General features: G+C 33.1%; 2 protein-coding genes across 2 annotated transcripts; one reads left to right on the forward strand and one right to left on the reverse strand.

Annotated features, from left to right (window-relative positions):
- Window positions 1-13,601: 13,601 nt before the first annotated feature.
- LOC142639871 (uncharacterized) lies at window positions 13,602-14,066 on the reverse strand. Its single transcript, XM_075814008.1, has one exon. The coding sequence runs from the start codon at window positions 14,064-14,066 to the stop codon at window positions 13,602-13,604; it is 465 nt and encodes a 154-aa protein (XP_075670123.1).
- A 4,338-nt stretch (window positions 14,067-18,404) lies between these two features.
- LOC142639872 (NDR1/HIN1-like protein 13) lies at window positions 18,405-19,130 on the forward strand. The gene has a single exon (XM_075814009.1). The coding sequence runs from the start codon at window positions 18,405-18,407 to the stop codon at window positions 19,128-19,130; it is 726 nt and encodes a 241-aa protein (XP_075670124.1).
- The last annotated feature ends 1,989 nt before the right edge of the window (window positions 19,131-21,119 follow it).

The raw sequence follows: 21,119 nt of genomic DNA on the forward strand, positions 1-21,119 counted from the left end.
CTCTCTCTCTCTCTCTCTCTCTCTCTTGAGTGAGCTACTGTAAGAGCAAAATAAATATTGAGATGGTGTGAAGGGAAAAGTGAGAAGCTTTTCTATATTTAAAGGGGTGCTTGAAGGAATAATACTGAATTGAAGCAAATCACAGGCAAGAGTAGGGGACTAAGGAGTGTTTGATTAGAGAAGGTCACATGAAAGAGGGTGCCAAAGAAGATTGCTCACAGTTTGTCACAGGACTCAAGCTTTTTAGTTCCATGGAAGAAAGGATGCTGTATATGGAAAGGAATTTACTGAATTGAGAGAGCTTCTTTTACGTGAACTCTGACCAGCACTTGAGTATGTATATACCTAGCCATAAATGCAGAGTTGCTTGGTAAAATTTTCAAGCTTTTAAGCTAATAAATTTGTTATGTGTCCCTGATGTGACTACCATTAATATTGCTCCTCTATCCCTCACCTCTAGTCCGATTTTAGTGATTTGCGGACCACCTCGGGACCTTGTCTGTTGTTTCATCAAAAAAAGGGACCTTGTTTGCGGCATATATTGTACACTACTTCCGTAAAAATTATTCAATCTTTATTCTCTAGAAAAATAAAAAATAAAAATGTAAAGATTAAGCCTTTACCAGTACATACTTTTTTCTTTTTTTTTTTCACAATAAAAAATAGGTTTTTAGTGTGGACTCACTTATTCTATGCTATAATATTACAATTGGCTACTAGAATAACAATGGAGCATGCAACTACTCAAATCCCACAACTCCTTCAAGCACAATTATAAAATATACACCTATCCAAGTCAATAGCAGCTCCATGAGAACTTCATATATTAACCCAAAAAAAAAAAAAAATGCAAATACATAAAAATGTTACAATTTTCTTTTACGAATTTTTTTTAAATTATTGCATGATAGTCTTATAATCAATGCTGTAAGTTATATCTATTTCAAAATTTGATGAGTTCAATAAAATTTTTCTTGAATTTTTTTGTTGTTGATATATTGTAATGTCCTAATATATTGTTAACGGGACCAAAGTTTAAAGACAAAATTTGGTACAAATTTAGTCGTAGCCTAAGGTTACAACTCTTACTAAACAAATTAATATGGTTACATGTTTTGAAAATCCAAATTATTGAATTGTATGTTCTTTATGTTTTTAAAACATGCTAAATTTTATGTTAATCGGATGTTATTTTCCATTTGATTCATAAATTTTTTTTTATGTATAATTTTATATTAGAAAAACCACTTTTTTTTAAAACCGGACTGGATTGACCGGTTTGACAGATTCAACCAGGAACCAAATACCAATCCAGTCAAGTAAAAACTGGGTAAAATTGGTAAAAATTGAGAACTAGAGGCAAATCCGGTTTTGCTTTTGCCTCCAGTCTGGTTTTTATAATCATGACAAAAACTTGAATATAAACATTTGATTGATGACATAGTTATTAATTTTTTATCTTTTTGAAATTTTGCAAGTATAAAAGATATAAGAAGAAAATGTAATCTAATGATAGATTTGTTAAAATCTACATCCATTAAAAAAATATTAAATAAAGTTATAGCCTTAGCTTAGAACTAAGTTCATGAGTGGAAAAAAAAAATTGTTAGCTAAGAAAAAGATTTTTATCCTAAAATATAAAGAAATTTTAAGTAAGAGCATCTCCAGCAGCTTCTCCAAATTTTTGTACTGTTTGGAGAATGAACAGTGACTTTTACCTTTTAGCTTCCCACTTTTTTGAATACACTTTCCAACAGATTCTTTATTCCCTTCTCTATCTCATTTAAATATTATTTCTTCATTCATTTTTTATTCTTTTTTTTTATCATCATTTATTCTTTCTATATTCATTACCAACAATTATATTTTTTAATGAAAAGTGTTTTATTCACAACATTTTTCGCAATAATTTCACAACAAAATTTATGTGAAAAGTTGTTACTAGTTCTAATTTGAACCATCACTGAAATTATTTTTTTTACTCACCAATATTAACTAATTACAATCTGTTACTTAAAATTTATTGTGAAAATATTATGAAAATATTGTAGTGACATTTCTCAATTAGGATTTTTTTATTTTATTTTTATATATTATTTCTTCTTTCTTTCAATTCATTTCATCCATACGTCTTTTTTTCCCTTTTTTTCCTTGTTTTTCTCCTCCACACACTCTTTCCTATCTCTATCCGCCCCCCACCCCACCTCTTTTATTTTATTTCTCCCTCATTCAAGAACATTCCAGCTCCTCTCTTTCTTTCTTTTTTCTCTAGCTCTCTGCCTTTTTTTTTTTACTTGGTTCCAGAACATTCGTCCCCAACACAGTCCAGATGGGGCATCTTCGTCCCAAAGCAGTTGGCCCAACCTGGAGACGTCGCTCATCTTCGTCCCCAACGCAGTCTAGATAGGTTCTGTCTTTTGTCTTTTTTATTTTATTTTATTGTTATGATTTGATTAATTTTAAAATTGTGTTTTTGAGTTTGTATTCTGATAATCTGATTTTGCTTGAGTTTAGAGATTTTTGAGAGAAAGATTGTTGTGTTTGTAGCTGTGAGAGGAGAGAGAAAGAATTTTTTTATTAAGATGTATGAATTTTTTAACCATAAAAATTCATTTGGAGTTGCTACAATGCTTCTTTGTATCTAGAGAAGCACTGTAGCAACTTAAAAAAAAAAAGGAAAATTTTTGTGTTTAGAGAAACTATTGAAGAATAAACAGTAGCATTTTTTGGACTAAAAATAGAGATACCAAACTTGTTGGAGATGCTTTAACCTATTACCAATGCTCTTAATATGAAATAAGAAAGGTGAAGTCATGTAAAGAGATGGTGATTCATTTTGGAAGTGATGTGATGTCTCGAATTATTTTATTTTATTTTTGAAAAGTAGTTGTTTGGTTGTCATGAATTTGGTACAAATAGTGTCTGGATGTAAAATACATAAAAGATTTTACTAGTATATGCCCTAAAATCACACAATAATATATTATTTTTTAAAAAATATTTATCAAAAATTAAAAAAATGGTAAAATTTTTCAATTTACCATAAAATAATTTTAAAAATGAATAATTTAAAAGGATACATTAATAACATCCATACATCAATCCAAAGGAATTATTGTCTCGAAGGCGAGGAGGTACTGCATGCCGAACAGTCTTTTCACATGCAGCACAATTATGATATATTTTTTTGGTTTTTGTGTTCTTTTCCAGTTACAAAAAATCAGTGTTCTTTCTCTGTACAATCTAGCAGACATGACGAAACCTAGCCTGTTGAGCCAACACTTTTAATGTGGGGGTACCGGGTACTAGTACGACCCTGCTCTTCATTTTTTTTTTTTTCATCAAATTATTTAGGGTTATTTAGTGCTGTGGGCTTTTTTTTATTTTTTTATTTTTAATATACGTGGGTAAAATGTTGTGTAAATGTATGCGATTTTGTTTAAAAATTAAAAACATGTTATTAAATCATTCTACCAAATAAGATCTGGAGCTTTCAAAACACCGAATGCTATGGTTATACTTCTTTTTACCATCACAATGGGAACAACATAGCATACTTTTTTATAAACAAAATTTAGTCAATAATGTTAATATTATAAAGGAGTAATTATAAGTTTATCTTGTATTAGTAATGAAAGAATTATATTACAGTTAAAATAAATTTGTATAATGTTATATACATTTGTAAAACAAAAATTATATCCATGTAATGACTATTTTTTAAAATGCTAATATGACATGTTAGGTAATAGTAATACAATGGCGACAAAAACCTTTAAAACCTACTACAGAGTACACACTATAGGTGAGTTTGATTGAAGAACAATTGTTTGAAGTGTTCACATTTTACATGTTTTCACAATTATACCGTATAGGTTAGTAAGCAGGCCGGGCCTAAACATTTTGGGGCTTAAGGCGAGAATTGAAAATGAGACACTTTTTATACTTATATATTAATTAAATTAATATTTATTTAATATTTTTATATTATAATATATTTCATTTAAAATTTATTTTTCTTGCATTTTGAAATGCAAATTGGCTAATTAAATTTTTGTATTTAAGTTCTTCTAACATCTCCTCTTCTAACTCTTTTTGGTGAATTTCATACTCGTTTGTGATATTTTCCTCTAAATTTTGTGTTATATTTTGTTTATTACTAATAACATATTTATCCATTAATCATTTTTTAGACTCAATTAATTTTTCTTCTTTTTTTCTTTTTTTAAGTTTTTCATATCCAGATACATATTTTCTAGTAGACATTTCTAATCAAACAATATATTTATAAAGACAAAAATAAAAAATAACTTTCAAGTATAGAGCAAATGAGAAATAGGACCTGATTTATATAAAAAGTATTATTGTAGTTTCATCGAACAATAACAAGTTTTTAGCAATCTCAACTTGCATAAATAAAGACTTATTCAATATATTACCACTAACTAAAAAATATATATATATATATAATAACACAAGATTAAAATTAAAAAAAAAAAAGATTCAGTGAGAAAGGCTTTATAAAAAAATGCAGGCTTTTTATTCAAATCTGATAAACAAAACTAGACTGCAGGGCCCAATCTAATCTATAACCCAAAAAAAAAAAAATGCAGGCTTTATAAAAAATAAAAAAAATTGAAGGCCAAAAAAGGCAAAATTGATAAAGAAAACCAAGCGGCAGGGTCCAATCTTATTATAAGTTCCCATAAAAAAAAAAAAAAATCTTATTACAAGTCAAAGAAGTCCCTAAATATTATACCTGCTGAACGAAATGGCTGAACCTGATACAGTGAGAGAGGAAGAGAAACCGATTTAGAGAAACTGAGAAAGAATGAGAGAGGTCGGAGGCGGAGAAACCGATCCAGATGGAGGAAGCTTGCTGGCTGCTGCCTTGCTTGAGCTGGTGAGCAGATGAGAACAGGGGAGAGAAAGAGAATCAGAGAGAATGAGAGACAAATTCACAGAGAGAGGCAGAGAGCAAAGACTAGAGAGAAAAGTAAAATTTTTAGGGATTTGAGTTGTTTTATTTGTTTTGATTTGTGATTGTTTTGTAGTTAATATCTTAGATCGGATTTGTAGTTTATTTGTTTGATTTTTGGTTTGTCTAGAAGATAATAATGTTTGATTTACCAAAATATTTGTTTTTTGGTTAAAAGAATGTGCTAGATTTTTGTAATTCTTCTGAAACTAATTTTTTTCCCTCTATTCCCTCTTATTTTCTAAAATTTTGGGGTCTCCCTTCCACTTGGGGGCCTTAGGCAATTGCCTATCTCGCCTAAGGGAAGGGCTGGCACTAATAGTAAGGGTACGTTTAGTAGATTGTAATATAATAGTTATTCCTATAATTTAGCCATTCAATAGTTTGGTTATGTTTATATTATAGGGAATAATCATTCTTTGTGAATAGTAATTCTTTAAAATGAGGAATAACTATTTATCTCCAAAAGGATTGTAATAGTTATTCCTTAGTAGGTATTTTAATTTTTAAAATTAATATATTTCCAAATAAACAAACATTCCATAGGCACCTAACAATTATGAAAATAAAAAATCATAAAAAAACAACTAATCTCCCTTTCAAATTTAAAAAAAATATTATTTAAAAAAAAATATAATTATATGAATAAGATATTTCCTAAAATATATCTTAAGTTTGATTTAAAATGTTTTCATTCCATTGTCTTTAGGGGTTCTATTATTGTGTTATCACCAAATAGATAAATAGTAATAAGTATTACATTACATTATTTTTTATTCCTTGTAATACCTATTCCTATTCCTCTGTAATTCTTACAACCTACTAAATGTGCCCCAAGACTTTAGTTCTTTACCAGCGTTTCCACTTTGAAAATAATACAATATTGTCCAAAAATAATACAATATATGCGTATTTTTTCTTTTTTAAAATGATGCATCTAAACGTGTGTATATATATTATACATAATTCATATTTACTCTGCTTCAGGGGGGCTGCCTTTTGGGCTACAGATACAGAATATTTCTTTTTTTAATTTGTGCCGACTATAAATTATAAAACCTTTTGGTCAATTAATGGTCAATAATGAGGGTTTAAAGCTATTTTATTCTTCTTCATTGTTACTAATTAGCTACGCTGGTTAAGTCCGTGTAGACGTGTGTGTTACTGCTAGACACAAGTAACAACGGTGAGACTCAGACCCAAGATCTTAATCATGGTCAAAATGAAATTTCAATCTTAATCTTGGTTGTGAGACAACATTGCATCCAAACCGTCCGTTTTGATCCTTTCAATATCATTAACATCCATTCAATATTAGTGCGTGCAGTAGATGCTTGCCACGTGTAACAACTAGCGTATCGCAGAGTCCTGATTTATGTGTCCTTCAAATACACTGAAATTCTCTTGGTGTGGTGTAGCAGTTGACTTCAAGGCAAAAGTTACCATGTACAAGCCTATGAGCGCCCGCCAAGAAAGAAAAACAGTCCTACCCAATATCAAATTTCATTCCAATCAATTAAAACGTGCTAACATAAAATTCAGTGAAATTAAAAATATATATATATTTTACATTTTCGTGTATATATATATATGAGCAACCTTTACAAAGTACAAACTCCAAAAGTAAGTGAACTATGAAGCTAGCTAGCCATGATAGACACTCTTATACGCAACACCACCAAGTCTTTCAATAGAGAACTTGATGGATATGCATATGGATATGAGCAACTTGATTAAAGCAAAAAAATGAGGGCAGAAAAGAATCATGGACAAAGAACATTTTCTAGGCGCAAGAGTCATAACAACATGGTGCATTCTTTAAGCTATAAACGTGATTGAGCTAAGCAGCGGTGAATTTTTTTGAAATCATACAAGTTGGCATCGATGGACTCATTGAGAAGGTCAAGGTCGACTCTGAAACTAAGGAAGACGGTGATAAAGGTGAAGAAAGTTGTGGTGTCGATAGTGTCATCCATTCGAATTGGCTTAACAAGGTCTTGTAATTGTCGATTGCCAAATTGCCAATACGTGCATCCTCACCAATATTGCATAGGAAATGAAGATTAATTACGAGTGTTTTTTAGTGTGAACTCACTCTTCTTATATTTAGCATGATTGATCATTGGCATTCTAAAATTCATTGGGCGAGCCAATGGCGACTCCAAGAATTTTTTGCAAGGTGTTTTTCAATAAGTATAAATTACACAATCAAATAAAAAAGAAAATTTTATTTATTGACAATAACAACAATAAAAAAACACATAAATATATAAAGTTTACAATTGCCTTCTACAAATTTTCATATTTTGAAATCTTTGCATGATTGTCTCATTATCAATGCTACAAGCTACATCTTTTTCAATATACACAACCAAGCAATTATTCATCTACTAATCTCACGTTCGATCGCGCAGTTTATTATTTATATATTTCATTACTGAAAAACTTCTTTCTATTGTTGCGGTAGTGACAGGAAGTGTCAAAGCTAATTTCACAAGCAAATAAACTAATGGATAAATCTCATGCTTCCCTGTGTACCCTAACTTTTCAGCAAGTTCACTAACTCCTTGAAACTCTAAAAATAAGTCATTGTTGCGCATATTAAAAATGTAATTTTGAAGTTGAGAGTCAAATGTTAAGATATCTATCTCAAGAAAATCAAATGGATAGAACTTTGCTCGACATATCAAATTTTGCTTATCAAAAGCCACAAATAAATTACTTGGATTCAAGCAAGCCATACAAAGTAGCAAATCGATTTTCGCCTCTGGAAAATGGTTGTCAAGCTCTTGAATTTTCCTTATCAAAAGCCACAAATAAATTACTTGGATTCAAGCAAGCCATACAAAGTAGCAAATCGGTTTTCGCCTCTAGAAAATGGTTGTCAAGCTCTTGAAGTTGCATATCTATGACTGTGTAGAATAGCTCAACACGATAATGATGTAAATTTGTATTTTGTTGGGTGTTGCGTTGCGGCCTCCCACTAACTACAAATATTTCATCCATGTTCAAGATAAGAATATCATGTGTGGTACAAAATGAAGACACTTCAGTCAATAAAGATATCCATTCATCATCTCTCATCACTTGCAATCGTTACTTAGACACTTTAACAAGATCCATAGCATTTACTATATCTTTATTTATTTATTTTTTTTTGCAATTCTATTGACAACACATTTGTGATCGCTAAAATGTTTTTCATCAAGTGTAGAGCAAAGACAAATTCAAAAGATACAATTGACCTCATAATAGATCGTGTTTCAACTTTTTAGTTGGAGAGACCATCTTCTTCAATAATCTCAAGTACATTAATAATAGCAGAGAACATCAAAATCAAGTTGAGAATAGTCCCATAATATGATCCCCAACGTGTATAACCAGGACATTTAAGATTTGTCTCTTGATTCAAACCTTACCCACTTCTACGTACACCATTCTCTAAATCTTCTTTAATTTTAGCAAATTGTGCATCTCAAAGAGCATCTCATCTCTTACAAGAGCCTCCAACAATAGTTGCTAAATTACTAATCACATAAAAAAACTTAGCAATGTTAATGTGATTTTTAGCAACGGTAACAAGTGTCAATTGAAGTTGATGAGCAAAACAATGGACATAAAATACTGACTTATTCTCTTTCAAAATTAAAGTTTTGAGACCATTGATATCACCTTGCATATTGCTAGCCCCTGTCATAACCTTGCCCATGTAATTTCAATAAACTCAAATTATGTTCACAAAAAACATTCAATAGCATATTTGAGTGACAAAGCGGTGGTATTTACTACATGTACAATACTAAGGAACCACTTTATAATAATTCATTTTTTGTTCACATAACGAAGAATGAGGACCATTTGTTCTTTCATTGAGATATCACATGACTCATCAACTAATATTGAAAAGAACCCATTGTCAAGATCTTTGATGATGACTTTGGATGTTTCACGTGTAATTGTATTCACAATATCTTTTTGAATATCATGGTGGGTAAACTTGCAATTTTTCCAAGCTTTTTGTAACACTTCATTGATAAATTCATTGTGATCCCCTAAAAATTGTAGAAGCTTAAGAAAATTTCCTTTATCACTTGAAACTTGAGATTCATTATGACCACGAAAAACTAATCCCTAGCATAAAAGGAGTCTTACGCAGTCAACTATTGCATTTAATTGAACCTGATATTCAATTTTATCTTGATTTAATTGCTTAACCAAAACACTTTGAATGTGTTACTTTTCCTTCAGTAGATCTTCACGCTTCTTGATTGCTTGGTTATGAGTACTATTAACTCTTTCAACATGTGAATTTAACTTCACAAGCTGATTCCAAAGTTTGAATTCATTGCAAAAGTCTCACCTCCTCCTTGCTTACCAACATCTTGCCCAAATAGGTAGCAATAAAAAAAAAATGCTGCATCCTTGTCTATACTATATTCCAACCAATTTCTATTTACATACCATTCGGATCTAAATCAATGGGGCTTTATAGAAAAATATGATACAGGGTAATCATCATTGTGTTGGAGAATAATTTGATAAGGGCCTTTTGTTAAATAATATCTTCTTATTTCATCATAATTATTAGGATGATAAGATGATATCTTTTCTCGTAGCCCAGGATCTGAAAAAAGATTTTTTAAGTTAAAGTCAATATGAATTCGCTTAGAATATGAAGATGAATCTTGCATAGGAGATGAATCTTGGGTACATGGTTTTCTTATCAAATACTTGTCCATGGTTCTAGCAAAAGAATAAATAATAAATTATATGTATATTTGAAATATTAATAAAATAATTGATTATTGTTGTTTAGTTGTTTCATTAATTTGTTTGTCTTTTATAAACTATAATTTGTTATATTGTTGTTTTATTAATTATAAAATTATTAATTGTAGTTTAGCCTAACATTATTTAATTTTTTTTTTCATGTATTGGTTAATTAAATTATTAATTATTTTTTATTAGTTGCTTTTCCCAATTAATTATTAGTTAATTAAATTATTATTTATTAATTGCACTAGCACACATCTCATGTGCACATTACACTAAAAGAGTCAGTCATATGCACATTACACATCCCATGTGCTGATGTGCACATTACACAGCTTTACCCGGCCCCATGTGCCCATCAGCCCATCCACCCCCCACCCCACTCAACAGACAAGCTTGCTTGATGCCCCCAATCACAAGAGCCAGCTGCCAATCAAAAAAATTTCACAATCACAAATCACAATAACATTATACTAAAAGACAATTAATATCTCACCAACACCAACACACACCAACCAACAGATAAGAATCATAAGATAAAGCCAAATTCAAAAAGTCAAAAAATAGGAAACATATTAATAAAAGTTAAAGCTTCAACCAATCACAGTTCAGATAAAGTTAGTCTTAAAGAGAGAGAGAGAGACTCATTCATTTCATTTCAGTTTATTGATTTCAGAGAGAGAGAGAGAGAGAGAGAGAGAGAGAGAGAGAGAGAAATACCTTGAGGGAGCACTAAAGCAAGGAGGCCTGAAGGCTGAGGAAGTGACCGTCACTGACGAGCGATCTTTGATGAGGGGTGAGTGAGCGTCGATGTGCTTTGGACCAATCACCGATGAGGGGCGACGATGTGCTCTGGACTACGACTGGACCGATCTCCGATGAGGGGTGACGATGTGCTCTGGACTGCAACTGGACCGATCTAAGGGGAGGCGTTGCTCTGTTTTTAGGTTTGCTTTAGCCTTTAGTGATTTATGATTTATTGATTTAAGGTTTCTGATTTAATGATTTGCTTTATATTGGGGTTTTTTTTTTTTTTTTTTTTTTTTTTTGAGAATCTGTGGGTTTGCTTCCTTTGTAATCTGTTGGGCTTGCCATCCGTTGTTTTGCTCTATTACAATTTTTTTTTTATAGATTTTAATTCAAAATTTTTTTTGGGGTTTTTTTTTTTTTTTTTTTTTGCTTGAAAGTAGAACAGATAATTTTTTTTTTATTTTTATTTAGGGGTGTTCCTAATTTTGATTGAGGGTGTTTCTAATTTTTTTTAAGGGTAAACAAATAATTTTTTTTAAATTATTATATATATATATATATATATATATATATATATATATATATATATATATTTTCAAATCAATGTGTTCCTAGGAACACCCTAAGCATATCATGGCGCTGCCACTAGGGCGACTCTTAATTTGGAGCAAGTCATGTAGGGTTGAAGCAAATTAAATAAAGTATGAGCAAGCAGTACTGATGAATTAGCATATATTCCAGTGTTGTGGTGGTCAGTGGGAGCTATGAGATTTCCGGCTGGTCAGTATTTCTATTATGATTTCGAATCATCATTTTCATTTGAAAATAAAGCCTTCATGTAATGTGACACTTTTTTGTTTTTTTGGTTGATGTAACTCTTCATATAAATAATTGCTATTGTAGCTACATACATAGTTTATTTCCCCTTCAATTAAAGATATCTAAAACTAGCCCATTGACCACCACAACTGGAATATATGTTAATTTACTCCTAAAGTGGTTTCGATTTGGTGGCCAAAATGTTATTACAGGGAGGACACATATATATTCATTTGATTAGAACCACTCTTAACTTGCTTCCGCCTTGGTCTATACCCAAAGTGAAAAGTTACACAAAAGGGACAAAAAAGTATTCTTGCCTAATTACAGTTATTAACTCTTGAACTTAGCCAAAGTCCAAAAGGCGGTGAAAGATATAATTATAATAATCATCACACAAGATATAAGAATTTTTTTTTTTTTTTGAAGCCAGAACCAAATAACTTTCATTGATTTAAAAGACCAGAGTCCAAGTACAAGGCATCCGCCGCTAGCAGAGGATCCTCCTCCATACATACAATTTCATTTTCAATCAATCTAGCAAATCTAGCCAAAGCATGAGCAACACTATTTGCACAATGCATAACACAGTGAATTGAAATGGATCTAAAACCAGCAGCCAAGCACCAAATATCTTCATAGATTAACCCAAGCCGAGAAAAGTTTGGTTGAGCCTGTGATATCGTCTTCAACACCATTGCATTATCTCCTTCTAGAATCACCTCCGTAAATCCAGCATCTACAATAAACTCGAGAGCTTTGCGGCAAGCCATCACTTCCACCTCTTCACTATCCCCCACAACACCACCTTTTGCTGAAGAGCAGCCATCACTTCTCCATTCACATTACGGATAACAGCCCCATAACCCGATACAACACCATTATCAAAACTAGCTCCATCGAGGTTTAGCTTGAAAAACGTCCCCTGCGGTGGTTGCCATGTTTGGTACTAAGGTTGGGATTGAGACTGTCACACTAAGTTGATCCTGTGCCTTAGTATACTCCCTCAAGTAATCCAAAGCACGTTGGTAAGAGCGTGATGGATGTTGGAAGGCACCCCATGCGTGATCGTATTTTGTTGTTGCCAAATCAGCCAACGCATAACCCAGAATAGGTCCAATTCCTCTAGCGATAGCTTTGGCATGATACCAGATACTAGCTGCATAAAATCCTCTTACTCAATACATAATTTCTAGAATCGGGTTGCACTTCCAGCCCATACATCCTATGCAACCCCACAACCCCAGAGCACAAGCAATACCGTTTCAAATGCTTTCTAACGAAAAAAACATCTTGCATCCTCAATTGCACGCTTGCGAACCAAATTTTCCTGTGTGGGCAAAATGTTCTAACATGCTTGACAAGGTAATTTGTTTTCGAATGAGGAAAACCTCCAAGGCAAAAAACCACCACCGGGTGATTTTAAGGTCACCACTCTCGAGAATTCACTATTATTACAACAAGCGGTTACAAGTAAAGGAATTCCAGTACCTTATACCAACCTACAGTTGAACCCTTACCCTAATACCCAATTGGATTTGTTCTGTAGTGACAATCTCTTTCTTAATGCACGGCTCCCAGTATGTGACTAACCAATAGATGCGTGGATCCTAGTACGCGACTTAATCACCAACTCGATAAGGATGTTGGCTGCAAAATTCTTCAGTTCATCACACGATAAAGATCATGAAGTTGCTTGGTTACAAAACCCTACGGTGTACAAATACAGCAACTTCTTCAAGAGAAAGAAGAACTAGGACAAACTAGGTTTTTTGGTCACAATTTGCATGAACAACTCTTTTCTTCACACTCATGCAACTGTGCTACTTGTAACGACCCTTAAAATAATCCTTATATATGTTTAAAGTTGTGAGAAAAGAAAGCCCAAACACATACTCACGGATTGGAATGAAATCAGAAATGAAATCCGATTTTCATAATTCTCAATAGATACTCTATCTGTTGAGCAGCTGTCGAGCATCAGGATTAAACAGCTTTTTAAATCTCGATAGATACTAGCTGTCGAGATTTAAAATCTAGCACTTCATCACTTGATTCTTGAACAAATTTGCATGGTTTTAACACTTGAACTTGAAACCTTGTTTCTTGAAGCATTAAACACATCCTAGATTTACCCAATTACAAGTAAAACATGTTTTGTCAAAGGATTAGCCAATTCTATATTGACATATGTTCCTAACATGAATCACATATGTCCTAACAATGCTTTCCAGGAAAAGATTTTAAATTTATTTGGAACCTTTGCCTTCTAGATTCTTGACTAGATTGGATTGTTGGCCCTTTGCACTGAGCACTCCCCACTATGATTTTCTTCCTTCCTCATTTGCTTAGCCACATGGTACCCAGACTTCACTGTGTATCTGCCATTCTTTGTGAGAGTCCACACCAAAGCATCTTGCACGACCCGCCTACTCAAAGGAACTTTTAGGATGGCTTTAACATCAAACAGATGAAATAGGGCTTCAATTATTTCTTTGTCCCACTGGTGGTTCTGCCAATCAATCAAATCTGAGACCCTCCACTCCCATATCTCATCCTCAGGTTGGAAAAGAACCTTTTTGGTTGGCTGGTTTGGTGGCCAATAGTCCTTCAAAACTTGAATTGAAGCGCCATTGCCCACTCTCCAACAACGCCCTTTCTTTAAAATCGGTTGAGCAGCCAATAAACTTTTCCAAACGTAGGAACTATTTGGACAATCATTCGCCTCAAGGAAATCACACCGCATAAAGTATTATGTTTTAAAACAGCTATACAAAAGAGAGCTTTGGTCCTGCAGCAACCTCCATCTTTGTTTTGCTAGCATAGCTAAATTACATGATCTTATGTCTTTAAACCCATACCACCCTCTTTCTTTGACTGCATTAAAAAACTCCAACTTTTCCAGTGTATTTTCCTTTTCTCACCAATCTGACTCCACCAAAATCTAGCACACATAGCATCCAATTCATCACATAATTTCCTGGGTAACTGAAAGCCCCCCATTGTGTAGGTGGCAATGGATTGAGCCACTGCTTTTATTAGAACCTCTTTACCCGCCTTAGAGAGTAACTCCCCTTCTAACCTTGCATCTTTTCCCAAACCCGTTCCTTGAGAAAAGCAATAGTATCATATTTCCTCCTTCCTATCAAAGTAGGCAGCCCCAAGTAAGAATCAAACTTCTCCACTTTCTTCGCCTTTAATATATCAACAATCCATTCTTTCTGCTCCACAGACACATTGCTACTGAATTAAGCAGAAGACTTCTCAAGGTTGATACATTGGCTCGAAGCTTTAGCATATAACTGAAGTGTATTAGAAGCAACCTGCACTTCACTTTTATTAGCTTGGAAAAAAAATCAAAGAGTCATAAGCAAAAAGCAAATTAGTTATACTAGGAGCATTCCTATAAACTGCCACCCCATGAAATCTCCCATCTAATTTTGCTTTAGCAAGGAAAAAAGTAAAACCTTCTGCGCATATTAGAAACAAATATGGGGACAAAGGAGCTCTTTGGAAATGACCTTTAGAAGGAATAACATTCTCATATGCTTTGCCATTGATCCGAACTGAAAAGGAAGGTGTGGAAACACACCTCATAAACCTATCCACCCAAACTTCCGAAAACCCCAATTTGATCATCATACCCTTAAAAAAACCCTACTCCACCCTGTCATAGGCCTTACTCACATCTAGTTTCAAAGCTAACCCCCCTTTTTACCATTTTTTCTAATATGCATGGTATGTAATGTCTCATAGGCTATGAGCAAATTATCAGTAATGAAGCGGCTTGGTACAAAAACACTCTAAGGAGGAGAAATTAATTGTGGCAAAATCAACTTTAACCTATTTACCAAAACTTTTGATATAATTTTATATATCACATTACATAGGCTAATGGATTTGAAATTTGCCATCTTTTTCCGATTTCCTTACTTTAGGAATCAGGACAATATGAGTATAGTTAATATCAGACACCATATTACCAGAATATAAAAAATCTAACACAGCATCAGTCACATCATTGCCAACAATATGCCAATTATTTATTTATTTATTTATAAAAGAGTGCATTCATACCATCAAGTCTAGGAGCCTTTGTTGGTCTCATCTAGAAAAATGATATTTTAACTTCTTCACTGCTATACGGACTAGTTAGCATCTCCAGCATATCATCAGTAATTTTATGATTAACTGTATTGAGACATTCCTCCATTTTGTCACAAGTGCCTTCTTTAAAGATATTCATAAAGTAATCTGACGCCATATTCGCCACTTCATCAACTTCCTCCACCCAAACTCCATTACCATTTTTGATTCCCTCAATATAATTCCTTCACCTTTTTTGAGAGGCTTTGGAATGAAAAAATTTAGTATTCCTATCTCCATGCTTTAACCATGACACTCAGAATCTCTGATGCCAAAAGATCTCTTATTTTAGCAATAAGCCATCAAGTTGTTTACTCATTGCTAGAAATTTACTCCTACTGTCTTCGATCATCTCACTTGCATTCATCAACTCCAGTTTCTTTTGTAGCCTCTTAATCTCCTCAGTTTCAGGTAGGGTCTTTGATGAACCCCATGCATGCAATTTAGCCCCACAAGACTCGATCATGTCCCTTGCGCCACTCAAACCATAGCCTCCTTTTCTCCACGCCTCAGTCACAGCCTCCTCACAATCCTTCCACAATAGCCAACTCTCCTCAAACTTAAACCACCAGCTCCCTTTCCTCTTGTCTGCCTATCATTCATGGTTTTCAATAGGATTGGAAGATGATCAGATGCATGGCTGAATAGATGGATAACCGAGCTTACAGGGAATTTCTCAATCCAAACTCTGTTAGCTGTGGCTCTATCCAACCATTGCTTTGTGTGAGCTGCACATGGCTGCCTATTTGTCCATGTAAACTTATGCCCATTGAACCCCAAATCTGTCAACTCACATCCTTCCAATGCTAACCGAGAATCCTCCATCTGATTATAGTAAGGTGCATGTACACTTTGTTTCTCAAAGGCATGAAGTATGGCATTGAAATCACCTATACAACACCAAGGACCATCAATGAAGGAATGTAGATGAGATAAGAGAGCCCATGACTTTCGCTTTTCATTTGCTTCTAGCCATCCATAGAACCCTGTGAGGTACTACACAAAACCATCATCTTCCACTACTTTTGCTAAAATATGGTTGTCAATAAAATTAATAACATCCAAGTTCATCTCCTTCTTCCAAAGTAAAGCCAACCCCCCACCCGAATTTGGCTTTTTCACTATCAATTTATTTTTAAAAGGTACATTACCGCAATGCTTCTCAAAACCAACTCTATCCAACCTTGTTTCTATCAAGAAGCATACATTGGGAGTTTGTTCCCTCACTAGTTTGTGAAGGCTTTGAACTGTCCAAAGATTCCCAAGTCCTTGGCAGATATAACTTAAAAGCCTCATTGCTCTTGGCAAGGGTGTTGCAACACCCTTTCTGCTTCATTTGTGTTTGAGTGTAGCCAGAGCTGCTTTTTTGTTAAAAGGTTTGCAAGTTAAAAACTTGCCAATAAGACTTAGCACACAACTCTCTAGTTCTTCTTTTCTACCCTTATTAGATATATCAATAGTCTTTTCTTCCTCCAAAGTTAATTTCATTTTCTCTAAAATCTATGAAACATCGTCTGCCATGATCGTTAACCCCGTAAAAGAAAAAGAAAACACAGCCCTGCAGGAAACCCTAAGGGAGAGATGTCTCATAGTATACGAGAGAGAGAGAGAGAGAGAGAGAGAGAGAGAGAACTTTTTGATATAAGAATATTCTAAGAATACGATAATGAGAGTAAAATTAAAAAAAAAAAAAAAATACCAAGAACAAGAACAAAATCAGTGTTTCTAAATTGCCATGTGTTTTGTATTCTATTTTTTGTATTGTAATGTACGTTTGAGGACAATGCTGTTCATTTGAATTCAAGTAAAATATTGTATGCTTAATATTTTAAAATAAAAAATGAAAGAAAATATTAATAATTTATTGATATAGAGGATGTGGTTGAATTTAAATGTTGGATAAAATAAAGATGAGAATAAAAAAGAAAAATAAATAAAAGATATAGCAATAAACACCAAATTATTCAAGTTATGCTATGTAATAGAATAACATTATATTCTTAGATACTATTTTTTATAATGAAATATGATAACATTTGACGATCAAAGACAGAGAGAAAAAAAAATACAAAGCTAAATCGTATCAACCCAAATTAAAATTTTAAATAACACAAAAATTCATTAACCTAAAGAAGGGATGCGAGAAAAATAAAATAATTCATCAAAAAATGAGAGAGAGAGAGATTGTTAAATAATATATTTTTTAATTATCTTAAATTTGTAAATGTTAAAAAAATTATAGGAAAAATTGAAAAGAAAAATGATAATAACTTAACCATTGATGTAGTACAATAAATGTTACGCTTCAAATTTTTGATATATATAGATATGGGTTAAATATAAAACTGTAATGTTATTGATACAAGTTTTTTTACAAATTATTGATGTAGCAAATTTTTATTGGTTTTGATTTGAGCCCATAATTGATATCATTTTTTTACTTCCAAATAACCACTCACCATATCAACATTTTGTAAAAACAAATTGTAAAATTATTTGTAACTTTAGCATTTTCCTATTAAAACAAATTAAAATTAATTGAAAAATGCAATGCAACATGGTTTGTGCCTAAATTTAGAAAAAAAAAAAAGAACTAAATTGAAGGTACTAGCAACGACAAATGCCAAAAAATAGAAAGAGAGAACCAGTTTTACTGTTAGATAAACAACTGGACAGTAGTGTACGTCCACACACATGTAACAATAGGCCTTTAACCAATGGAAGCCATGAATGTTTCCCTCTCCTTCTCCAACGACCTTCCCTCAAAAAAATAGTTGGAGAAGAGAAGAAAGAAGAGCCTCTCTTTTTTCTTCTTCTTGGTCTTCTTCTTCTCCATTGTCTATGGCCAATGCCCACCAAAGTGTCCACCATTATTCTACCTATCACACATTCACCTAGCTATCTCCATAATAATAATAACTCATAATTATCATTCATCATGGAGCTGCCTGTAAATTCTCCCTATGCACCACCAAAATATGTCATGCTCTCAGGGAATAATGATAACCAAGGCAACCTCAGGCCCCCTCCTTATCGCCGTAACATTCCTCGGTACCATTCCAAAAAGTCACGCGGTAGTTGTCTCTTTAAGTGCATATGTTGCTGCTATTGCTGTCTCTTCTTCCTCACTGCCCTCATCCTTGGCCTCACTTTCTTGCTCTACAACATGTACAGGCCCAAAGTGCCATCCTACAATGTTGATAGCTTTGGTGTTCATGCTTTTGAACTCCAATCTGATATGAGCCTCTTCACTGAATTCGTTGTGGTTGTAAAAGCTGAGAACCCAAATTCATATATGGGCTTCTTATATGGCAAAAACAGTCAGGTTAACGTGTCCTACTCGGACTCTCAGCTTTGTTCTGGGAAAATACCTAATTTTTATCAACCAAGAAAGAATACAACAATGATAAATATTGTGTTAAAAGGCACTAGTCCATTTGGGTCAGGGCTACAACAAGCCCTTTTGGAAAACAGGCATACAGGGAAGATACCTTTGCTTGTGAGAGTGAAGGCACCCATTAACGTTGTGCTGGGACGTTTTCCATTGAGGGGGTTTGATGTCTACGTAAACTGCTCCTTGGTCATCGATAACTTGTCACCCAACAAGAAAGTTAAGATTTTGTCTGCCAAATACGATTATGACATTGACTTTAATTGGTTCTGAAAACTTTCATCTTGATGTTTGTGAGTTTTTCGACAATATATACTGGCCGTGTGGAACTAGAGGCGCGCAGCAGTGGAAGCATTTGAAGGTATATGCATATCTCGGCTTCTTTTCTGAGGGATCTAAGTCAAGAGTTGAACTACATGTTCCTCCTGTAATGTTTTATATATAGTTGCATTTCAAGAAAATATATGCTAACAAATATTAGAGGTGTTTGCAGTTCTAGATTTCTGTAATATTATAGGCTTTTATTGGATTTGGATGTGAGTTTTCTTATAAAAAAGAATTCCTGGAAAACATCGTTATGTTCCCTCAATGTCTCATTACCTTTCTTTTTTTTTTTTTTTTTAATTAATTATTTTCCCCTACAAATTCTTGTTGCATTCGTTTTGGAAATGATTCCAACGGAATGTAATATGAGAAAATGTACCCCTTTTTTAATGAAAATTTGCGTTTGTTATTTTTGTTTCTTTGAACATGAATTAATTAATAAAAATATATTTGATAGTTTACAAAATTAATTATATTTTAAAAGTGAATATTTCACAAAAGTTCTATTTCACTTCAAGAAAGAGAAGATGTTCATAACCTAGCTAGACATGCTAATTAAACATGTTAGAGGTTTGTCGGTGTAGTGGAAAAATGTTCCTCCACATCTCTATTCTATTCTCTTCGCTGATTCTAGCTAATAATATTTGACCGTCTTCTTTCTATAAAAAAAAAAAAAAAAAAAAAAAGAAAGGGAAAAAATTTCTTTAGAATTAGGAGATATTACCTCATTGGTGTATTGTGTGTGTGTGTCTATACATATGAAATATAAATGGGGTAATTACAGTTAACCTACATATGGTTTGACCCAAAATCACTTTGCCTACCCGAGATTTAAAACGTGTTACTTTATCCATCTGAGGTAAATTCCATTTATTTTCCGTACCCACCTCTGTTAAAAGCAAGGGTAAATAGGTATTTTTGCGTGCTTTTTATGTCTCTCTCCTCTCAAAACAAAAAACACATACAAAAACAAGACAAAACAAGATTAAAAAGGGACGGTTATGTAAAAATTAATATATTCAAAACTCCAAACAACAATTACAAAAATGTAATAAAAAAAAAAAAAAAAACAACAACAACAACAATAAATCTAAGCACTTACCAATAAGCCAATCACACTACCATAAAATTGTTAGTGCCAATAAACCTTTTCTACTTTATTTCCACCTTTTCTGTCTTAATGTCAAGCAAAAAGCCAATAACACCACCATATCTACTTTTTTATAGTATTGTTCTAGGTTCTCATTGACTAGAAGACAGAAATAATAGAGGTTGAATGCCAAAAATTTATCTACAACCTGCACATAATATAAAGGTACTGAAAAAAAGAAAACAACCTGCGCATAATATAAAGGTTAAATCTCAAGTTGGCTTATCTTTTCACATAAATATTGAAAGTCTTTTCCCTTTTCTCGCTCTCTTTTGGGTAAATAAAGAGTTATTGTAATTGTTATTGAAATAAGGAAAAAAACTTACATCCAGTTCCTAGCTATTCAAACCTAGATTAGTTCTTCTTCGTGTTCATAAATTGTAGCAGTTGCACTCTAAGAAAAAAATTCATGTCGTTTGAAGGTTTGAGATTCACCAGCACTACCCACCTTTCATCAGTTGAAATCCACCACAACCAAGCTATAATCTCAGATTGACCAAAACCAAATCCCAAAACCCAAATTACAACCCACCTGTCACACTCCACCTGAAATATCAAACTTAAAGCAGTTGTGCTTCTCTACAAATCAAAACTCAAACCCATACAACCACCTCATGCTCCTCCATTGTTAGCACCATGCTACTGCCGATCTGAATTTTAGTGTGAGAGATGAGAGAGATAGAGAGAAAAGAGAGAGGTAGACACAGAGAGCAAGAGAGGAGAGAGAGAGAGAGAGAGAGAGAGAGAGAGAGAGTGCGCACGAGATATTAATTAAATCAAAGAGAAGA

The sequence above is a fragment of the Castanea sativa genome, chromosome 6 (genome assembly GCF_040712315.1).
Source record: "Castanea sativa cultivar Marrone di Chiusa Pesio chromosome 6, ASM4071231v1".
Lineage (NCBI taxonomy): Eukaryota > Viridiplantae > Streptophyta > Magnoliopsida > Fagales > Fagaceae > Castanea > Castanea sativa.

Excerpts from the sequence above, each read along its gene's own strand:
- LOC142639872 (XM_075814009.1), top strand. The coding sequence starts at position 18,405 with ATGGAGCTGCCTGTAAATTCTCCCTATGCACCACCAAAATATGTCATG.
- LOC142639871 (XM_075814008.1), bottom strand. The coding sequence starts at position 14,066 with ATGCGGTGTGATTTCCTTGAGGCGAATGATTGTCCAAATAGTTCCTAC.